Source organism: Coturnix japonica, chromosome 5 (genome assembly GCF_001577835.2).
Source record: "Coturnix japonica isolate 7356 chromosome 5, Coturnix japonica 2.1, whole genome shotgun sequence".
Lineage (NCBI taxonomy): Eukaryota > Metazoa > Chordata > Aves > Galliformes > Phasianidae > Coturnix > Coturnix japonica.
In genome coordinates, this window is record NC_029520.1 from 16,185,051 (window position 1) to 16,202,247 (window position 17,197).

The following is a 17,197-nucleotide window of genomic DNA, read 5'->3' on the forward strand; positions in this document are numbered from 1 at the left end:
TCCTTGGAACTTCTCACCTATCTTTGCTGTGCACTGATCTTCCTTTAAAAAGGAAAATAAATCTTCCTGTCTCCTGCTTCAAAGCAGACAGCTACAAGTCAAAAGCTACACATGGCAAACTTCACTACCCTCCCTCTGCCCACGTACCATGGCCTTACTGCTGCCTCACAAGATGTGTCCCTCAGTCCTGTTTGCATCCCAGATTCTAGACCACAAGCATCCTTTCAAAGAAACATGGATGATCCCATTCTGGGACACATCAGACAAAACCTGAGCAAAAGTAGGCTTTCCAAAGTGCTTACAAAGCAGTGTTAGGGGAAAATATGACCTTGTTACAAGCTGCTCATATTCACCAGTCACAACTTCTCTAACACGTATTCTAACATGTATTTCCCTGAACTGTACCTCTTTTCATTTGTGACCTTCTGAGGTTTGATTAGTTTTTGAGTCACTTTCCACTTGGGACCATGTCCCGGATGGGTTATATTACAGAAAGAAGCAAAGCAGAGTCACTTCAAGGAGCAGAGCTGGTAGCCAGAATGGCACAGGCAGAAAAGAAACAGTCTAAAATCCATAACAGTCATTGACCTCACCACAAATACACACAAGTGTCAGTGCTACTGTGTTGGCTTTCACTTTTAAACAAGACTCAGAATTTTCCTTGACAAGCTCTGCAGTTCAGGATCATTGACACCATTTGCTTACCACGTTTACATCACAGCACAGGAACGGCCTGTGCTAGAAACATAGGCTCAGCTGCTGCGGACTCCTGGATTCCCTTTGAGGCTTTAACCACAGCTCCAAAGTTGGAAAATATCAAAGCATATCTAAATATACAAAAGAAGGCAATGCGGCCCAGTTATGCATCTGTTTTGTCCACACATATGTCTGAGGGAGCCGCACAGTGACCACACACTTAATGCAGTCTGATAGCGCTCAGTCACTGCCCTGCACAGCACAAGTAGTGAGACTCTCCCAGCATCCAAGAGACCCAGAGCTTTCCCTAAACCTTGAAATCCTCTCTGTGACGTGCTGTCACTGGGTACGTTTCACACAGACCAGCTGCACAGGATTTATGCAGCCCATTTTGGAGTATCAAAGCTAAGGTTTTTTGTCTTTGCCTCAGGCAGGTTCTTGGTATGTGGAATTTCAAGCAGAGAACAAACCATTCTGTGAGAGTGTTAAATGCTCAGCACAGTAATTTCTGAATTATACAAATGATAGCAATAGGATCTAGTGGTTTAAAAATCAAGAAGGAAAGCCCTTCACTGCATCACTGTAATCAATGCCACAGAGTCCTACAGACCAGAGTAACCTTCCAAGAACACCAGTTAATGCTGCTGGCTGCCTTAAGTGATACAAGCCAGATCCACTCTATGTTATACCTCATAATTATGAGGAAATCAGGCTAACGCCCAAATGAGCAGATCCTCTGCACAAAGATAATGAAATAAAAATCAATCTGTCTGAGCTGGCACAGAAGGGCTTGACACGAACAGACAACAATCTAACAGCTACCACTGTAAGAATCTTAAAATATATTAAAAATCCTTAAAATTAGGGAGAACATGATAGGGAAATGGATATCCTAACAATCTACACCTTCAATACCCTGGAGTTTAGCATAGTCTTTAAGGTCTGTGATGTTTGAAGAAAGTTATCCACTTTTGTTTTTTCTGACTCACCTCCATTAAAACATAAAATCATAGAGTCATAGAATGACTTGGGTTGGAAGGGATCTTAAAGATCATCTAGTTCCAATTCCCCTGCTGTGGACAGGGCTGCCCTCCACCAGCTCAGGCTTCCCAAGGCCCCATCCAGCCTGGCCTTGTACACCTCTAGTGATGGGGTATCCACAGCCTTTCCAGGCAGCCTGTACCAGGGCCTAACCATGCTGATCCTCCCCCTCTACCTGCTACCACCCTTCCACTGATGCAGCCCAAGATACAGTTGGCCTTCTGGGCTGCATGAGCACAGTGCTGGCCTCACACCCAGCTTTCTGTCCATCAAGACCCCCAAGTCTCTCTCCACAGGGCTGCTCTCATACACATCCATATGAATCCCAAATTTAAAACATTTACGAATGTACACTTTAAAGTTTCAAAAAAACTCAAAACATTGTAATTATTTTTTGCTCAGCTTCTTATAAACTTCGAAAGGGTTCTTCCTCAAATAAAAGCTGTGAATATAGCTCGCTCTCAACCTTCTGATGAATTCAAAACCTAAAACATTTGGAATCATTTCCCATTAACCTGCAAGATGTTGCACACCCCTCACCACAGCTGCAGCCTCGATGCCTTCCCTCTTTAGCCAAGCAGTAATGGGCATCAGTCAAACCATTCAACTCCTTGAAGTACCTGCATTTTGGTATGAACACTGATTGTCAGTGACACAGAGCAGCAAGACAATAAAGAGTTCCTGGACTTCCATCAGAAGATGCTGTTTACTACTGGCAAATACTACTGCAGCCTCAAACATTGTGAACAAGTACGGAGTGCATCTGCTCATGCTCATCTCAAAGATGTCTGATGCTCTTTCAAGGGCTGCTGAGCACAGAGCGCACCTACCAGAGTTCACACTGCCTGGAAGGCATTACCTGCAGCCACTGACTTCAGTGGCACAAACTGTACCAGAAAAGGGCAGTGCCTTTTCCAAAACGTCAAGTCTTATTTTCTCATTTGCCCGAAAACAAGCACAGATTCTTATTCATATTTGTGGAAAGGAAGGCAGAACAAGAAGGGCAAGGAATACAAACCGTGAGAGACTGCAGGCAGTTGGGATTGCACAGACCCCTTATGTAATGCATTGCCTGGGGCACACCACATGTTTTTAGAAATTCCTCAGAATCCCTTTATACTTGCTCCAGCTGTAAGACCCAGTAGCTCCAACCTCCAATAAGTGACTGGAATTACAATGTACCATGGACAGATCGCACTGACCAGCCTTTAAGTTTGCTGTCCAGTGCTTCTTTAAAATATAACTTGAAGTAACAATTGCAGTATCTCAGAGGAGTGACTGGGGATGAAACTTGGTGTAGGTAAATTGCCAAAATGTAACAATACTTTGGAAACAGACACATGTGCTCAAGAGAAAACGGAGCTATACCGCTGGTAGTCTCAATTTAGTGGTGTCTCAGTTTTACCAGAGAAGCTAGCATGAAGAAGCCTATGAGCATGCACAGTCACAGAGGCTCCAACACGGCCTGTGCTCAGCCTGCTAGACACAAGCTAAGGCTGCCTCATCTTCACTCCAAGCCACCTCAAGTGAACTCTTCTGCAGAAAGGGAAAAGACAGCATTAATTACAGAGAGCCTCATTTAGGTACTGCAAAGAGGAAGCAGCATGAATTAGGAAGCCCTTCTAGACCTGCTCTGATACACAAGGTTAAAGATAAGGACAGATTTTAATCAGCAAAGTTTCAAAGATTTCTCTAAATAACAAAGTAGTTTCAATTATCCAGAATTTGAAAGTTCTTTAAGGAAGAACTACACTGCAAAAGAAGAAAGAGGGATCAGCCAAAGTCTCATGCACCTCATCTGGCTTCTAGCACTGCAATAATTGATGGTTTACATATGCAAAAATATCAGTGAACAGAAGAAAACAGAGCTCTAACTCTAGAAAAGGAAAGCAATGGAAAACAAAGCTTTGGAGTATTTGAGGCAAGCTCCAGAAAAATTCACTTCAAAAATGAACTTCAAAATGAATCCAAGTATTTGCATACAGGATTTCAGTGTGATACCTGGCTTTAGTAAATGGAATACATAAATAGTAGACACTGCACAGTCACACAGTGATGTTCAGTATAAGAGCCCCCAAAACAGGCTCCTGTCTGCTCTGTTAGACATCAAGGACAAGACAGTCACTTCAGAGGAACTACATTCTAGCTTGTACTTTTGATAAGCTCTTATCTTGTATCGCTAAAGCATACTGATTTCACAGCACTGCAGCAAAGCAGGCCTTCCTGAGCACTTTATATTTGCTCAGAGACACAGAAAGAGAAAATATATCTCAGAATGACCACCTCAAAGCCACAGGGCTTCAATCATCCCAGGGCCACCCCACGTTTTGCTAATGACTGTAAGACTAGTTTTACGAAAGCCCAGATTTCAGGCTGCTTTTTAAACTCTATGAGTCATACAGAACAAAATTAGCAAAGAAATAACTCAGAAGTCTTGCTGGCTTTTCTTCCATGGAAAACGGGAAATAAAACAGAGTGGGATCAGACAAAACAGTGAAATGAAGCACCTGTTGAGCATAGCAAAGCATATGGATAAATGGGTAAAGTGACTTCACGTCCAATAGAAGAGATTGTGAATTCACGGGTGCTCATATGAATCATTCTCCATTTCCTGCCAGAGAGCTTAGGTTTCACTTAATTATGAAATAAAATCATGAATGGAGAAGGCTAATTTACAGGCATACATATCATACATTTATTTACAGCTCTTTCCTCATGTAGCCTTCAGTCTTTGTTACTGCTATTGATGGGCACTGAATGATCACATATGAAAAATATCTGGTAGCATTTGATAGATCACTTACAAAGCACACAGCTAGAAAGCAGCTAACAGATGGTGGCAGGACAGAAGCGACAGCCACAATTTTTGTTACCTGTGGTTACAGAACAGACAACGTGATCTCCAGATAACAAAACACAGCTTTAAATGTCAGAGAATCAAGGCAGAAAGAACACTGCAAGTGTTCAAGGCAGTGTTCCATCGCTTGGATCATTTTTGTTGCCCTCCTCAGGACACACTCTAAGAGGTCCACATCTCTCCTGTAATGAGGGCTCCACATCTGGACCTAGTATTCCAGTTGAAGTCTCACCAGCACAGAGTAGAGGGGCAGGATCACCTCCTTTGCCTTTCTGACTGCTCTCTTTTTGATGCAGCCCAGGATATGGTTGGCTTTCTGCACTGCAAGACCAAATTGATTGTTCATGTCCAGTTTGCTATCCATCAGTACCTCCATATCCAAAGCCAAGACCTTGCCCTTGGCTTTGCTGAACATGAGATTCACACCTGGGCCCACTGCTCAAGCCTGTCTAGGTCCTCTCTGAACAGCACCCATCCCTTAGGCATGTTTACTGAACCACAAAGTTGTGTTATCCTCTAACCTGCTGAGGGAGCACTCAATCCCACTGTCAGTGTCAGTGCTGAACAGTAACTGACTGAAGCTACTGGCCCTGAAGTCCCTTGGGCCACTGCTAAATGTGAGATCCGTACTGGGAACTCTGAAACAAAGCCACTGCTGAACTGTTAATACACTGTAAACGGGAGGGAGAGCAACTTTTCACATGGGCAGCAATAAGCAGTGGGAAAGAGTTTTAAACTAAAAGAGGGGAGGACTTAGGTGAGAAGTTAAGCAGAAACTCTTTATTCAGAGGGTGATGAGGTCCTGGCGTAGCTGCCCAGAGAAGATGCAGGTGCCCCATCCCTGGAGGGGCTCAAGGCCAGGCTGGACAGGGCCCTGGGCAGCTGATCTATGTGATGGGGAGCAGCACCGCACACAGCAGGGGTTGGGGCTGGGTAGGCTTTAAGATCCCCACCAACCTAAACCATTCTGTGTTTCTAAACATTGAAACATGCTAAGTTCCATTAAACAATGAGGGCAGAATACTGCAGAAGATGGAGGCGCCCAAGTGGAAATAAGCAGGTTTCTGCCAAGCAGCTCTCACACCCCCATTGCACCAGCTCTCCGGTGATGGGCAGTCAGATCCGATCACAATTACAGCGTGCAACAGGCTAACAGTGCTCAGGAACAGGTCAGTGGGGGAGCAGAGCGATCTGCTAAAATATCCCGCACAGAGCAGCACGCAGGGCTGAGCTGACTCAGCAGAAGGTCACTGAACAGAAAATTATCCCATCTGAAGGGCGTTGGGCCACATTTCCACTCCAGCGGCTTCTATGCGTTGAAGGCAAACACTCAAAGAGCAGCAGGCGGAGCTGCACCTACGGGACATGGCGGCTGGAGGAGCCCGGAGCCCGGAGCCCGACTTTGGCATTCACCGTAACACACGGAGCAGCGCTGCTAAAACACCTGACGTGACCCCGCCGCCAGCAGCAGGCGGAGCGGCCGAGGCCCGCCGGGCACTCAGGAAATGGAGGCGCCGCGGCTCCCTCCTCCCCCGGTCGGGCGGGAGGCGGGCGGAGCCGAGGTGCGGCCCAGGTGCCCGCCGCTATATCAGGCGTTGCGGCGGGGCGGTGCGGCTGCTCCATGGCGGCACCCGCCATGGCCGAGCCGCGCTCCAAGCGGCCTCGCGTCACGCTGCCCGCCTGCCCGGCCCACCGCCCGCTGCCCAACAGCCGCGTGAGGCAGAGCTTCCCGGCCGCCGTGGAGGAAGGCCTGTGCGGGGTGACCGGCGCCCTGCTGGAGCTCGCCTACAGCCTGCAGGCGCTGGTAAGGCCACGGGAGGGCCGGGCGGTGGGTGATGCTGGTGGCTCGTAGGGGCTTGGGGTGGGTGCTGCTCAGTTAGGAACGGATGGTGGGTAAATGAAACTTTAAAGCGTTAACATCCTAAAATTAATAATGTACATAAAGGATTTACCTTAGCAGTTAAGCATGCATGGTAACTTTCCCTCCGTGGCTGCAAAACATGGAATCTCAGCGCTTCTGTGAACGGCAAGGTGAAAGTAAGCACAGGAAAAGCATCATGCATGTATTGCAATGAATGTTGTTAATATGACATCCCAGCATGGCCCTGCTCTCGAGTGCTTTACTGTCATGCACAAGTTGGGGTGTCCCATTTGGTTATCGCAGCAATAAACACCGTCTCGCGTGCATAACTTTTCTGCAAATTCTTCTAAATAAAGAAGCAACACAGAGGAAGCATTGACTTCATGTTTACACAGAGCAACAGGTCAAAGTGAGCAGGACAGTAAGAAGCAGGAAAGCCTATGAAATTATACAAGTGCAGAACGGCTTAGTTGGAAGTAACCTCACAACCCCCTGCCAGCTCAGGCTGCCCAGGGCCCCATCCAGCCTGGCTCTGTGTGCCTCCAGGGTTGGGGCATACATTTGTCTTCTATCCTTCCTAGGCTATAAGTATACAGCAGAGCTCCAGTCCAGCGCACATCCCAGAGGCAAAAGCTATGCTGTGCTGCATATGTATGCTTAGGGGACTAGCAGATCACAAGGTTGTAGCTCCCTCAGCTCCACTGAGGCACCCTTCCTATGAAGAAAGGCTGAGGTGGAGGTTTTAAACTAAAAGAGGGGAAAATTAGGTTAGAAAGAAACTTAGAAAGTGGTGAGGGCCTGGCACAGGCTGCCCAGAGAAGCTGCAGGTGCCCCATCCCTGGAGGGGCTCAAGGCCAGGTTGGATGGGGCCCTGGGCAGCCTGAGCTGGTGGGGGGGTTGGAACTAGATGAAGATGCAAAATTGTGCATGTTGTCTTTTGCATTTGGCTCATCTTAATAGCTTTGAAAGCTCATTTTTCACCTATGTGTTTCCTCTTCTGGGACATGCCTTAAAAATTATTTGTATTCCAATTCTTTTTAACAAGAAAGAATAGCAGTACTGGAGAAAGACAATGGTACTATATCAGTACTACAGTTACCTCTCTAGAATCATAGAATCACCAAGGTTGGAAAAGACCTAAAAGATCATCCAGTCCAATCATTCACCTATTACCAATAGCTCCCACTAAACCATCTCTAATTAAAAGCCAGAAGGATTTATATGAAGATCTTCAAAGAGATCGTACTGGTAGATAAAGTTGCATTGGAGAAGCCTCCTGGACTGTGACAAAGCCCTGCTTCTAACAAATCTTAACATTCTGGGTGTTGTTTTGTTTTTGTTTGGTTTGGTTTTTTAGGGTGAATATTTTGATCAGTCACATGTGGCTCTACCAAATGTTTCAAAGTTCTTCCTGCATCAAGCTCTGGAAGAGAGAAAAGCCGCAGAGGCTTTGATGAAGTATCAGCAAGAAAGAGGGGGCCATTACTGTTCTAAAACCATCCAGGTATGTGGTAAGCAATGAGCTTTCAAGCATTTGCAATGAGCAGTAGTTACTCTAATTTCTTGCATTATGGTTTTGGTACTTCAGATCTCTGCATTCACTCCCTTAGATTTCCAGGTATAATTTTTAGGAGTTATAAAATCCTAAAAGAAATGCTCCAGACTGGGAGTTTTAAATCCTAATGTGATTTCTTTAGAGGAAGTTGCAGGAAAATTGTAAATGCGGTCAGATGAGCTGTTCTTCTGAATAAACTGAATAAATGTAATTCTGTCTTTGTTTCTAGAAACCAAACTGTGACTATGCTGTCGGTCTGATGAAAGCTCTGGAACTAGCTATGGTGCAGTGGAAAACTCTGACACGGTACTTTGAAGAGCTTTATGCCCTAAGCATTGAAAACGCAGACCCTCATAGCGCAAGCACTATCAAGAAACAGTTTATCGAACCCAAAATCCGGAAGATCAAGATGATGGGAGATCTCCTGACCAATGCTCGCAGGCTTGATTGTTCCCAAGATGGCAGAAATAGTCTTGGGGATTACTTTATGGACCGGTTGCAGAAAGAGTTCAGAACAAGTATAGAGCCAGATTCTAGTCAGCAGTGCAGCCCCTGTCCGCCTCTCCAGCAGTGTGCAGGAGCTTCAGAGGGTCTGAAGCGACCACAGAAAGAATTTTCCCAGCTTGGGAACAGCATAGGGCCAATATATGCAACCATACACTGCACTGCCACGTTGCCACAGTGTAATAATGATGGGATAGGAGCAAAAATGAAACAGGGGAGGGAGGTACTTTAATGCTGTGGCTCTTATCACTGTGGTCCAGCTCTGAAGGCAGACCTGTACAGAGGAGGCTGGCCTGGAGACTGGAATTTGGGAGACATGATGCTTTATCACTTCTCCCTCTTTACACTCTGTCCTTCATCCTCATGAGAGCCACAGCTCAAAATCCAGCCCATTCCATTGTGTTCTTTAAATGCCAGTAAGGCCGCTAGTTACCAAAGCTGACAGAATTCAATGCATTTTTATCTATGCAATTCTTCCTAGAAACAAAAAGCATCTAGGCCTCTTCTGTCTTAAACTATAGGATTAGCTTAAGCAAATTATTTTAGCAATATATACAACTTTTATTAAAAACAAAAAGAACTTAAATAAAAAGAAGCACATATATGGGAGAAAACCCAAAGATTTAGTTTTATAATATCAGATATTTTATATTAGAAATTTTATATCAGTATACTAATACAATGTAATGAATTTTTTAAAAGACTTGCTTTGAAACTAGGCATTATTTGCTTATTTCTATCATAGTAGCAGTTAAAATAAGTAGTCCAATTCATTCACTTACAACCCAGCTGTTTCTTTGTTTGTGTACTTCTCCAAGATGAAGGATGCAAACACTTCCTCAATGGCAGGAATAAGACCAATGCTCTTAGGCACGTGGTTTAGCTCTTATATTGTCCTGTGTGGAGTCAGGAGTTGGACTCAATGATCTTCGTGGGTCTTTACCAACCCTGGATATTCTGTGATTCTAAATTCCTTCCATTCACCTCCTACAGGAGTGCCTCTCTTTCTCTATACTGGCTACCAAGGATCACCTAGGAAGACCAGCTGGCTAGCTCAGCTGCCTGCAGCTAGGTTGTGCATTGGGTTTTACATGTTATATACCACATTTTTATGCAATTGGGGTTTGCTTCCTTGAAAGATTCTTACTTTTATGTAACATTACAGACAGTGTTTCTATAATGTTTGAAAATAAATTCAGTTCCATAGTAAAAAATGGTACTTTGCGTTTATGCTGTATTCCTCATTTTATATTACAAGCGTGACAGTACTTTCCAAGAGATTTTGTGTGCGTCTATGAAATGACACCAGTACTTAGCTGTGATCGAGAAAGTTGCACAGATGAATTTAAAGATGAAAGCAGTAGACCACAGAATGAAAATAAATGCCAGAAGACTGTATTAAGGTGACAAAGAAGCACAATAACACACTTTCAGTAAGTGCTTTGTGACTCCCTTACACCGCTGCAGTTAATAACCCATTTCTGTAAAGCTGTTTAGAGCACTTAATTTCTGTTAGTGTTGCAACATGACAGATGATTACAGCACTGATGCTTTCCCCATCTTTCTAGTGCAATGACTCAACTTTTTTTTTTTTTTTTTTTTGTCTTTTAGTTGGGGAAAATTACTTTAAAACATCTCCTGTATTCTCCAGCAAAAATACTGCATTGTGCCACAAGAATGGTTTGAAAAGCTTTTAGCAACATGCTGGATTTGTCTGTTTGGGGTGGCTGCTCTCAAATACAGCAGTAGTTTAACAGATATTTCCATCTGGGCCGGATTCCAACACCCACCTTCACGCTGAGCATACCTTATTCAACAATTAGTTCCACTGACTGCAACTCAACATGAATAAGAGCAATGGAATCCGTTCTTCTCAGTATTAATACATAGCTCACTAAGTATGAATGGAGAAAAACTGCTAGTTGGGTTATTAGCTAGTGCCACATAGCTAGTACAGGCAATGTTTGATATACAACAGTCTTCTTTAAGATTTGCTAGCCTACAATACAGGAATTGGTTTCAAGCACTGAAGACCTTAAATGAATTCAAACAGAACAAGGAGCCCAACATTTAAACTTTTCAATGTAAGACTTACTTGCTGCTTCTTTTCCCCAGAAATACTGCCATATGTGCTTCTCAGAGACTCTTCTCATCTTTATCTTTGTACTTTTTCAGATTTTAGGCCTTTATTCTCTCTCTTCCAACATACTTTCTGGACTCTGCCTGAAGAGACAGTTCTATTAATTCTAGGTAATCTCACCATCAGCTGTTTTCCCAGTGTATCCTCTGAAAAAGAAAAAATCAGTTACTGTAGATAACCAAAGCTTTTCTTGTCCACGTGACGCTTGTGCTGTGAGGCATGTGTGTCTGTGATCTCTGTCAGCAGAACCCATCCACTGTGTACAGGATGATCCTCTCCATGCTTCGCAGTGCAGGAAGTACAACCTGCAACTCTCTTCTCAGCTTCATTTCAACCATGCCCTGACAAAATGAGATGTAGGATCAGTGTGAAACAAACAGGTATAAAGTCAACAGCATTTAAAGCAACTGTACAGATACTCTTCCACTGCTGAATGCTGTCATACATGTACTCCGTATCTGTTCTTACAAAGCAAAGCCCAAATTATCCAGAACAGTTGCAGAAACATCGCTGCAGTAAATATAGCATTCAAACTGGAAGCTCTGAAGAGACCTATTCTTTACTTAAAATTATGAGTCACAGCAACAGAGGCTTTGAAACAGGAATCAAAAATGGTGCATTTCTAAATGCTGCCATAAGAAATTCCTGTGGTTGTATGGAAAGGGAGATAGCTGCTGTCTGCAATCAGAGTGAGGAATTCACTTCAAGTCTCTTCAAGTGCCATATCCTTCCTCTTCTCTGGCCGCACAAAATTGAGAAGAGCATCTTGCAATACTATTCTTTGCAAAGACTTGTTTCTGGCCCATAACATCTATACGGACAAAACTATCCTTGGGCAAAATGCTAGAAAGACAATTTGAGTTTTGGTGCCAGCTGCAAGGAACGCATCCTCACAGAATCAGAGGCCAGAAGGGCCTGGAGATGATCTAGTCCAACCCCCTGCTAAAGCAAGTTGAAGCTGCTCAAGGGCAGCTTCACTGCAAGACAATTCTGAGCAGAACTCACCAGCTGGTCATGGCTTTCTCCTGACTTTTCCACTTAGGTGAGCTCATGCACTTCCGAGCATTCATAGGCAATTACTGGCAGACTCCCAGTATTGCCTGTCCAAGTCTCACCATCTGTTGCCACTCTGCCCAAATTAACCACTGCGCGTGCCAGTCCTCAAATGCCTTTTCCTGGGGTCAGATACAACCTAGATGCACACTCACAGTGGCAGATGACGCTGTAGCTTTAAGTAAATATTAGCAAAATTAGCATTTCCACTAATTAAACCAATGACCTGAGCAAAGTTCCATTGTTTTGAGTGGGTCAGCAAGGCCAGCACCAATGCTCGACAGCCAATGCACAGCTGTTAAACCATGCAATGTTTCTCATTTCTACTTGTTTTGTCTTATAGTATACAAAACATTGTTTTGAATACAAGTTATTTTTACTTTAGCTGTTCTATAAAGGTTAAAACAAACATTCTTGTTCTCTGCTTCCAGATCAAAGAGCCTCTATGATAACAGTGGAGTGTTTCCATGAGCTTGCTGCTCTGCCTCAGAACAGCTGGGAGATACACTTCTGCATGTGTAGGGCTGATCAATAGCTGCTCTGGATACAGTGAAAGAACAAACTTGTACAGAGCCCAAAACATCTACTTAAATAAATAAATAAATAAATCTTTGGGGTAATGACAGAATGTGACTAACAATTCTTACCTTTATCTAGACTCAATAAAAAACTGAATGACAGAACAACAGAAGAATCCGCTGTGGTGACAGCCCATCTGAGCTGCCACAGGCGTCGGGACCATGGACCCAACTGATGTTCCATCACCTTCTGAGATGCTCTCAGCTTTGCTGCAGAGCGAGCTTTGTCTTTGATTTTAAAGGAGTCCGAATGTCACCAGCATTTATAACTGCAGAACAGGAGATTAAAAGTGTCCATTAATCCCTTAATCATAAAGTTAATGAAATCACACAGCAGAAGTGCTGCAGTACTTCAGTACTGGAGAAAGACCTGAACTTTGCAGCTCAAGTGATATTCCAAACCCAGATTCCAGCAGCCTTGAGAGATGTTACCAAAGCCACACAACTCTTCCATATCCCCAACTCTGCCACAGCTTTCTGCCCAAGAAAGCTTATTGCACTCTTATTGCACAAGCAATTGGACTGCAGTGTGGTTACACGTGCGGCACAATGCCACTCGCGACGTAATGTCAATCTCTTCAAAGGCTTTGGAATTAAGGTAAGCTGAGCCTCGAGTTCAAAGGGGAACCTGAATCGCAAACGTACACATCTGAGCCGAGGTGCAAAGAGTCACTTACTGTAACTCAGGTGGGTCACAGCAGAACCACGGCCGCACGACTCAGCCCAGGAGCCGCGCGTTTCCCGCAGTCGCGGTGCCCCGTGCCTCAGGCCAAGCTCCGATAACCGTGCCCGAGCCCCGCCCGACCCCTCGCAGCTCCGGGGCACGACCCGTCGATGGCGGCACCCGTCCCCATCCTCACACCTCGTGGTGCGGGCGCTCCGCTGGGGTTCTGACAGAACAGCTCCCGAGCGGCGTCACGCGCCCGAGCGCCGTCAGAAAGCACGCGGCAGCAGCCCCGGCGCGTCGCTGCGGGGCGAAGGACGCGGCGCTCCGCGAGCCGCCCGTCGGGCCCGGAGCCTCTTCCCGCAGCTCCGACGGGGCGGTTCGCTCCCGTTCCCTCCGCTTTCCCCGAGCTCCGCCGACGGCCGCGGGCCGCTACTCCCCCCTGCAGGCGGCCGCGCCGCGCCGCAGCCCCGACCCCGTCGCTGTCCTCGCCCCGCCGCCCCGGCTCGTCGCGCCGTCCCCCGCTCCCGGCTCCGTCGCGGACGCCCCCGCCGTTACCGTGCGGCCGCGGCCGTCCCTCCGGCGAGCGGGGATCCGGCACCCGAGGGCCGCTCGGCCCTCCCCGCGCCGCCGCGCGCAACTCCCCCTTCCCCCCCGCAGGGGGCCGAGGCTCCGGGGGCTCCGTTAGCCGCGGCCCCCTCCCCGCCCCGCCGCGCCCCGCCCCGGCCCGCCGGGGGCTCCGGCATAAATACGGCCCCGAGCGGCGCTCCCGAGGCGGTGCGGCTGGGGAGGGGTCGGCGGTGGTGGTGGTGCCAGCAGTTACAACCCGCGCCGGTGGCCTCGCCTGGGACAGGGTGCGAGGACCCCACTCCCTGCCTGCCTTGCACAGACACCCTCGGGACCCCCCCGCGCCCCCCGACCACCCTCTCGCCCCGCTCCGCATTCCCGATCGCCCCCATGGACTTACTGGGCCCCATGGAAATGACGGAGGGCTCCCTCTGCTCCTTCGCGGCCGCTGACGACTTCTACGATGACCCGTGCTTCAACACATCGGACATGCACTTCTTCGAGGACCTGGACCCCCGGCTGGTGCACGTGGGTGGGCTGCTGAAGCCTGAGGAGCACCCGCACCACCACGGGCACCACCACGGGCACCCACACGAGGAGGAGCATGTGCGGGCACCCAGTGGGCACCATCAGGCCGGCCGCTGCCTGCTGTGGGCATGCAAGGCCTGCAAGAGGAAAACCACCAATGCTGACCGCCGCAAAGCCGCCACCATGAGGGAACGGCGGCGGCTCAGCAAGGTCAATGAAGCCTTCGAGACCCTCAAGCGCTGTACCTCCACCAACCCCAACCAGCGTCTGCCCAAGGTGGAGATCCTGAGGAACGCCATCCGCTACATCGAGAGCCTGCAGGCCCTGCTGCGCGAGCAGGAGGATGCGTACTACCCAGTGCTGGAGCACTACAGCGGGGAGTCAGATGCCTCCAGCCCTCGCTCCAACTGCTCCGATGGCATGGTGAGTGCCCTGGGCAGGAGATGAGGTCCTTCCTCCTCATAGTTCAGCAGCAGAGGGAAGCAGGGTCCCCACACGCCAGGTCTCTGGGAAGAGAAGGGAAGTCTGTTAGATTCCTGGGAGGAAGGTTAGGCAGTCCCTGTGTGCCTGCAAACACAATGGCCTCCAGGCACCTCTGATTTCATGCTCTGCTGTCTGTCCCTCAAAGGACAGCAGTGAGGCAGGTCCCCTTGGGTGTGGAAATTGCAGGGGAAAACGTGCAGGGCAACTGGTCAAGCATAGTGTTTGCTTTCTATCATTCATCGGGATAACAGGAGGATGGCCCAAGTAACAGGAGTTGTTTTCCTTGACCCTTAAGAAGGCCAGCTCTCCTCTCACTTGACCCCTCTGCAGACATTTACCAGCAAGAAAAAGAGTCCAGGCTTAGAGCCTTGGGTTATGGGGAGGGGACAAGGGTGGCTGCAGGACTGTTGCCGAGAACAGGACCACAAGGACACTTCTGCATTTTTTTTTCTAGTGGGGATAATAATCACTGAGCTGAGTTCTTGGGACTGTGAAATAGTTGGCAGGTGGGAGAGAGTTACAGAAAGATCCGCTCCTCAAAATGCAGCCTTTTCATTGTAGATTCACATACTGAACAGAAATATATTGGTCAGGATTTGGCGGTCTTTCTTTACAAAACCAGAGTAAGAAGGGAAACTGCAGGAAATCCAAAGGTAGAGTAGCGGCTTTCTCAGAGGAACTCAGGTTTGGAAAAGTCTTCCAAAGTTAGATCAAAAGAATTCCTCTCCTGAGCTTCCTTTCCTAAACTGACCATACACGTAGGGCAGTACTGATGAGTTTGCTGGAAAACCTCATCTCTGGTAAAGCCACAGCTTCTGTCATAGCAATGGTGGTAATTTGCCTTTGGAACAAGCATGGATTTACACATTCTGGTGTAAATCCATTCCTTTTTTTTTTTTTTGGCAAGTTAATTCTGTCTGCTTCATTCTACAACACAAACTTGACAGCATTTCAGCTGAGAGCGATTGCACAGATTAGCTACTGAAATACAAGATCAGATGGTTCCTGGACCTGTGGAAAAGGCAGCCCTCCAGCCTCACTCAGATTATTCTCCTTTCCAGATGGAGTACAGCGGGCCGCCTTGCAGCTCTCGCAGGAGAAACAGTTATGACAGCAGCTACTACACAGAATCACCAAATGGTGAGTATCTACTGTTGAGAATATGTCTATGTGAAGCACGGAGGATGGGGTCAGCCATTGCCGTAGCCTCCCCATGGCCTTCTCCATCCCCAGTCACTTAGCCAGGCTGGGGAAGGAGCCTGCCTGTCCAGCCAGTGAGCTGCTGAGGCTGGCAGAAGCACTGGATTTCATGTAAATGTATTTGCAAGTGCAGGGGATATGTTATATCTGCATTTCCCATTTTACAAATAGAGTGTCTAGGAACACATCCTTCTCTGCTGCTGATTTTTAGTCTTAACCCCATTTTGCCTGAAGCCTGTTCTAACCAGGTATCATTGATCCAAACTGGAGAGATGCCTGATGGAATTCCAGTCTTCCATTCCTTTTCTGAGGACTGAAGTAGAGCCCTGGATCCACCCTCCCTGAATAGCAGCCTGTTTCACTTGGGTCTCTCCTCTGTTTCACAGATTGCAATCCATTTCCTGATAACTGGCATCCTTCACTCATACCCATTTCCTCTGATTCTTTGCATGCTCTCAGATGTGCACTTCAGCCACTTAGTGGGCTTTTCATTTCTTTATGAAAGAACTACATCCTATGATATAAGTACACAGTGGGTAAATGGATCACATTTGCCTTTGTTTTCAGACCCAAAGCATGGGAAGAGTTCTGTTGTTTCCAGCCTCGACTGCCTTTCAAGTATTGTGGAGAGGATTTCCACAGACAACTCCACATGTCCCATACTGCCTCCAGCTGAAGCTGTTGCTGAAGGGAGTCCCTGTTCCCCCCAGGAAGGAGCAAGCCTGAATGACAGTGGAGCCCAGATTCCTTCCCCCACCAACTGCACCCCGCTTCCCCAGGACAGCAGCAGCAGCAGCAATCCAATCTACCAAGTGCTATAAAGGCAGGTCCAGCCGGACTGCGCCGAGAACAAATTGCTCCGTTCAACCATGCTCCAAGACCTGCTTTCTAAAACAGAAAGGACTTCATGGCTTGTTCCAGTTTGAAAGTATCATGCAAAATTCCTTCTATAACTTCTCAAACCTGTATTACTGCAAAATACACTTAGTTATTTATTGGTTGTTAAACTGAAGTTATTTAATATGTCTAAAGATAAAAGCATATACGGGGAAATGGCCAATGTTTAATCTGGGCTTTGGAGAATAGGAACCTGGCTCTTGAATATGGAGGAGAAGAGAAATCTACAACAGCTGTGGCATGACAGATCCTTCTTCTTATTACCCCTGTTCTGGCCAAAATAAGGTTGTGGACCATTTTTTATAAAACTTTTTGTATAATTGTAAATAAGAGTTGCTTTGCAAAAAAAAAAAAAAAAAAAAAAAAAAAAAAAAAAAAAAAAAAAAAAAAAGGAGAGAAAAAGGGAAAAAATGAAACAAAAGCTAAAATTAAAAACAAAACAAAAATAGGAAAAATTTTAAAAATATATATTTAATGTTGCTTGGTTTGTTGTGCCAAACTTTAACTTTATATATTTATACGATGTGATTGCCAAGAATGTTTTCAACAGTATTCTAAATAAAGACCCTTATT

At 46.6% G+C, this 17,197-nt stretch overlaps 3 protein-coding genes across 17 annotated transcripts in view; 2 read left to right on the plus strand and 1 right to left on the minus strand.

Annotated features, from left to right (window-relative positions):
- Positions 1-13,590, minus strand: part of LOC107314671 — a 47,864-nt gene extending 34,274 nt beyond the window's left edge. For 11 of the 15 annotated variants that reach the window (XR_001555573.2, XR_004307427.1, XR_004307423.1 and 8 more), the window contains exons 1-3: positions 13,508-13,590; positions 12,355-12,554; positions 10,610-10,800 (exon numbers count right to left, since the gene is read on the minus strand). Coding sequence is in view for 1 of the 15 variants with exons in the window: in XM_032444985.1 (XP_032300876.1) it covers positions 6,547-6,611; positions 10,610-10,667 (123 nt within the window). In the remaining 14 variants the exon portion in view is untranslated. Of the gene's footprint in view, positions 1-6,546; positions 6,612-10,609; positions 10,801-11,659; positions 11,883-12,354; positions 12,555-12,962; positions 13,366-13,507 lie in introns of those variants that run through there. The other 4 variants (XR_004307428.1, XM_032444985.1, XR_004307429.1 and 1 more) reach the window with 4 other exon arrangements.
- LOC107314670 (ferritin light chain-like) lies at positions 6,122-9,733 on the plus strand. Its single transcript, XM_015864143.2, has 3 exons — positions 6,122-6,398; positions 7,813-7,959; positions 8,240-9,733. The coding sequence occupies exons 1-3, from the start codon at positions 6,216-6,218 to the stop codon at positions 8,744-8,746; spliced, it is 837 nt and encodes a 278-aa protein (XP_015719629.1). The 5' UTR covers positions 6,122-6,215; the 3' UTR covers positions 8,747-9,733.
- A 144-nt stretch (positions 13,591-13,734) lies between the features above and the next one.
- Positions 13,735-16,989, plus strand: MYOD1 (myogenic differentiation 1). The gene is made up of 3 exons (XM_015864142.1): positions 13,735-14,467; positions 15,589-15,667; positions 16,295-16,989. The coding sequence occupies exons 1-3, from the start codon at positions 13,907-13,909 to the stop codon at positions 16,546-16,548; spliced, it is 894 nt and encodes a 297-aa protein (XP_015719628.1). The 5' UTR covers positions 13,735-13,906; the 3' UTR covers positions 16,549-16,989.
- Positions 16,990-17,197: the final 208 nt, after the last annotated feature.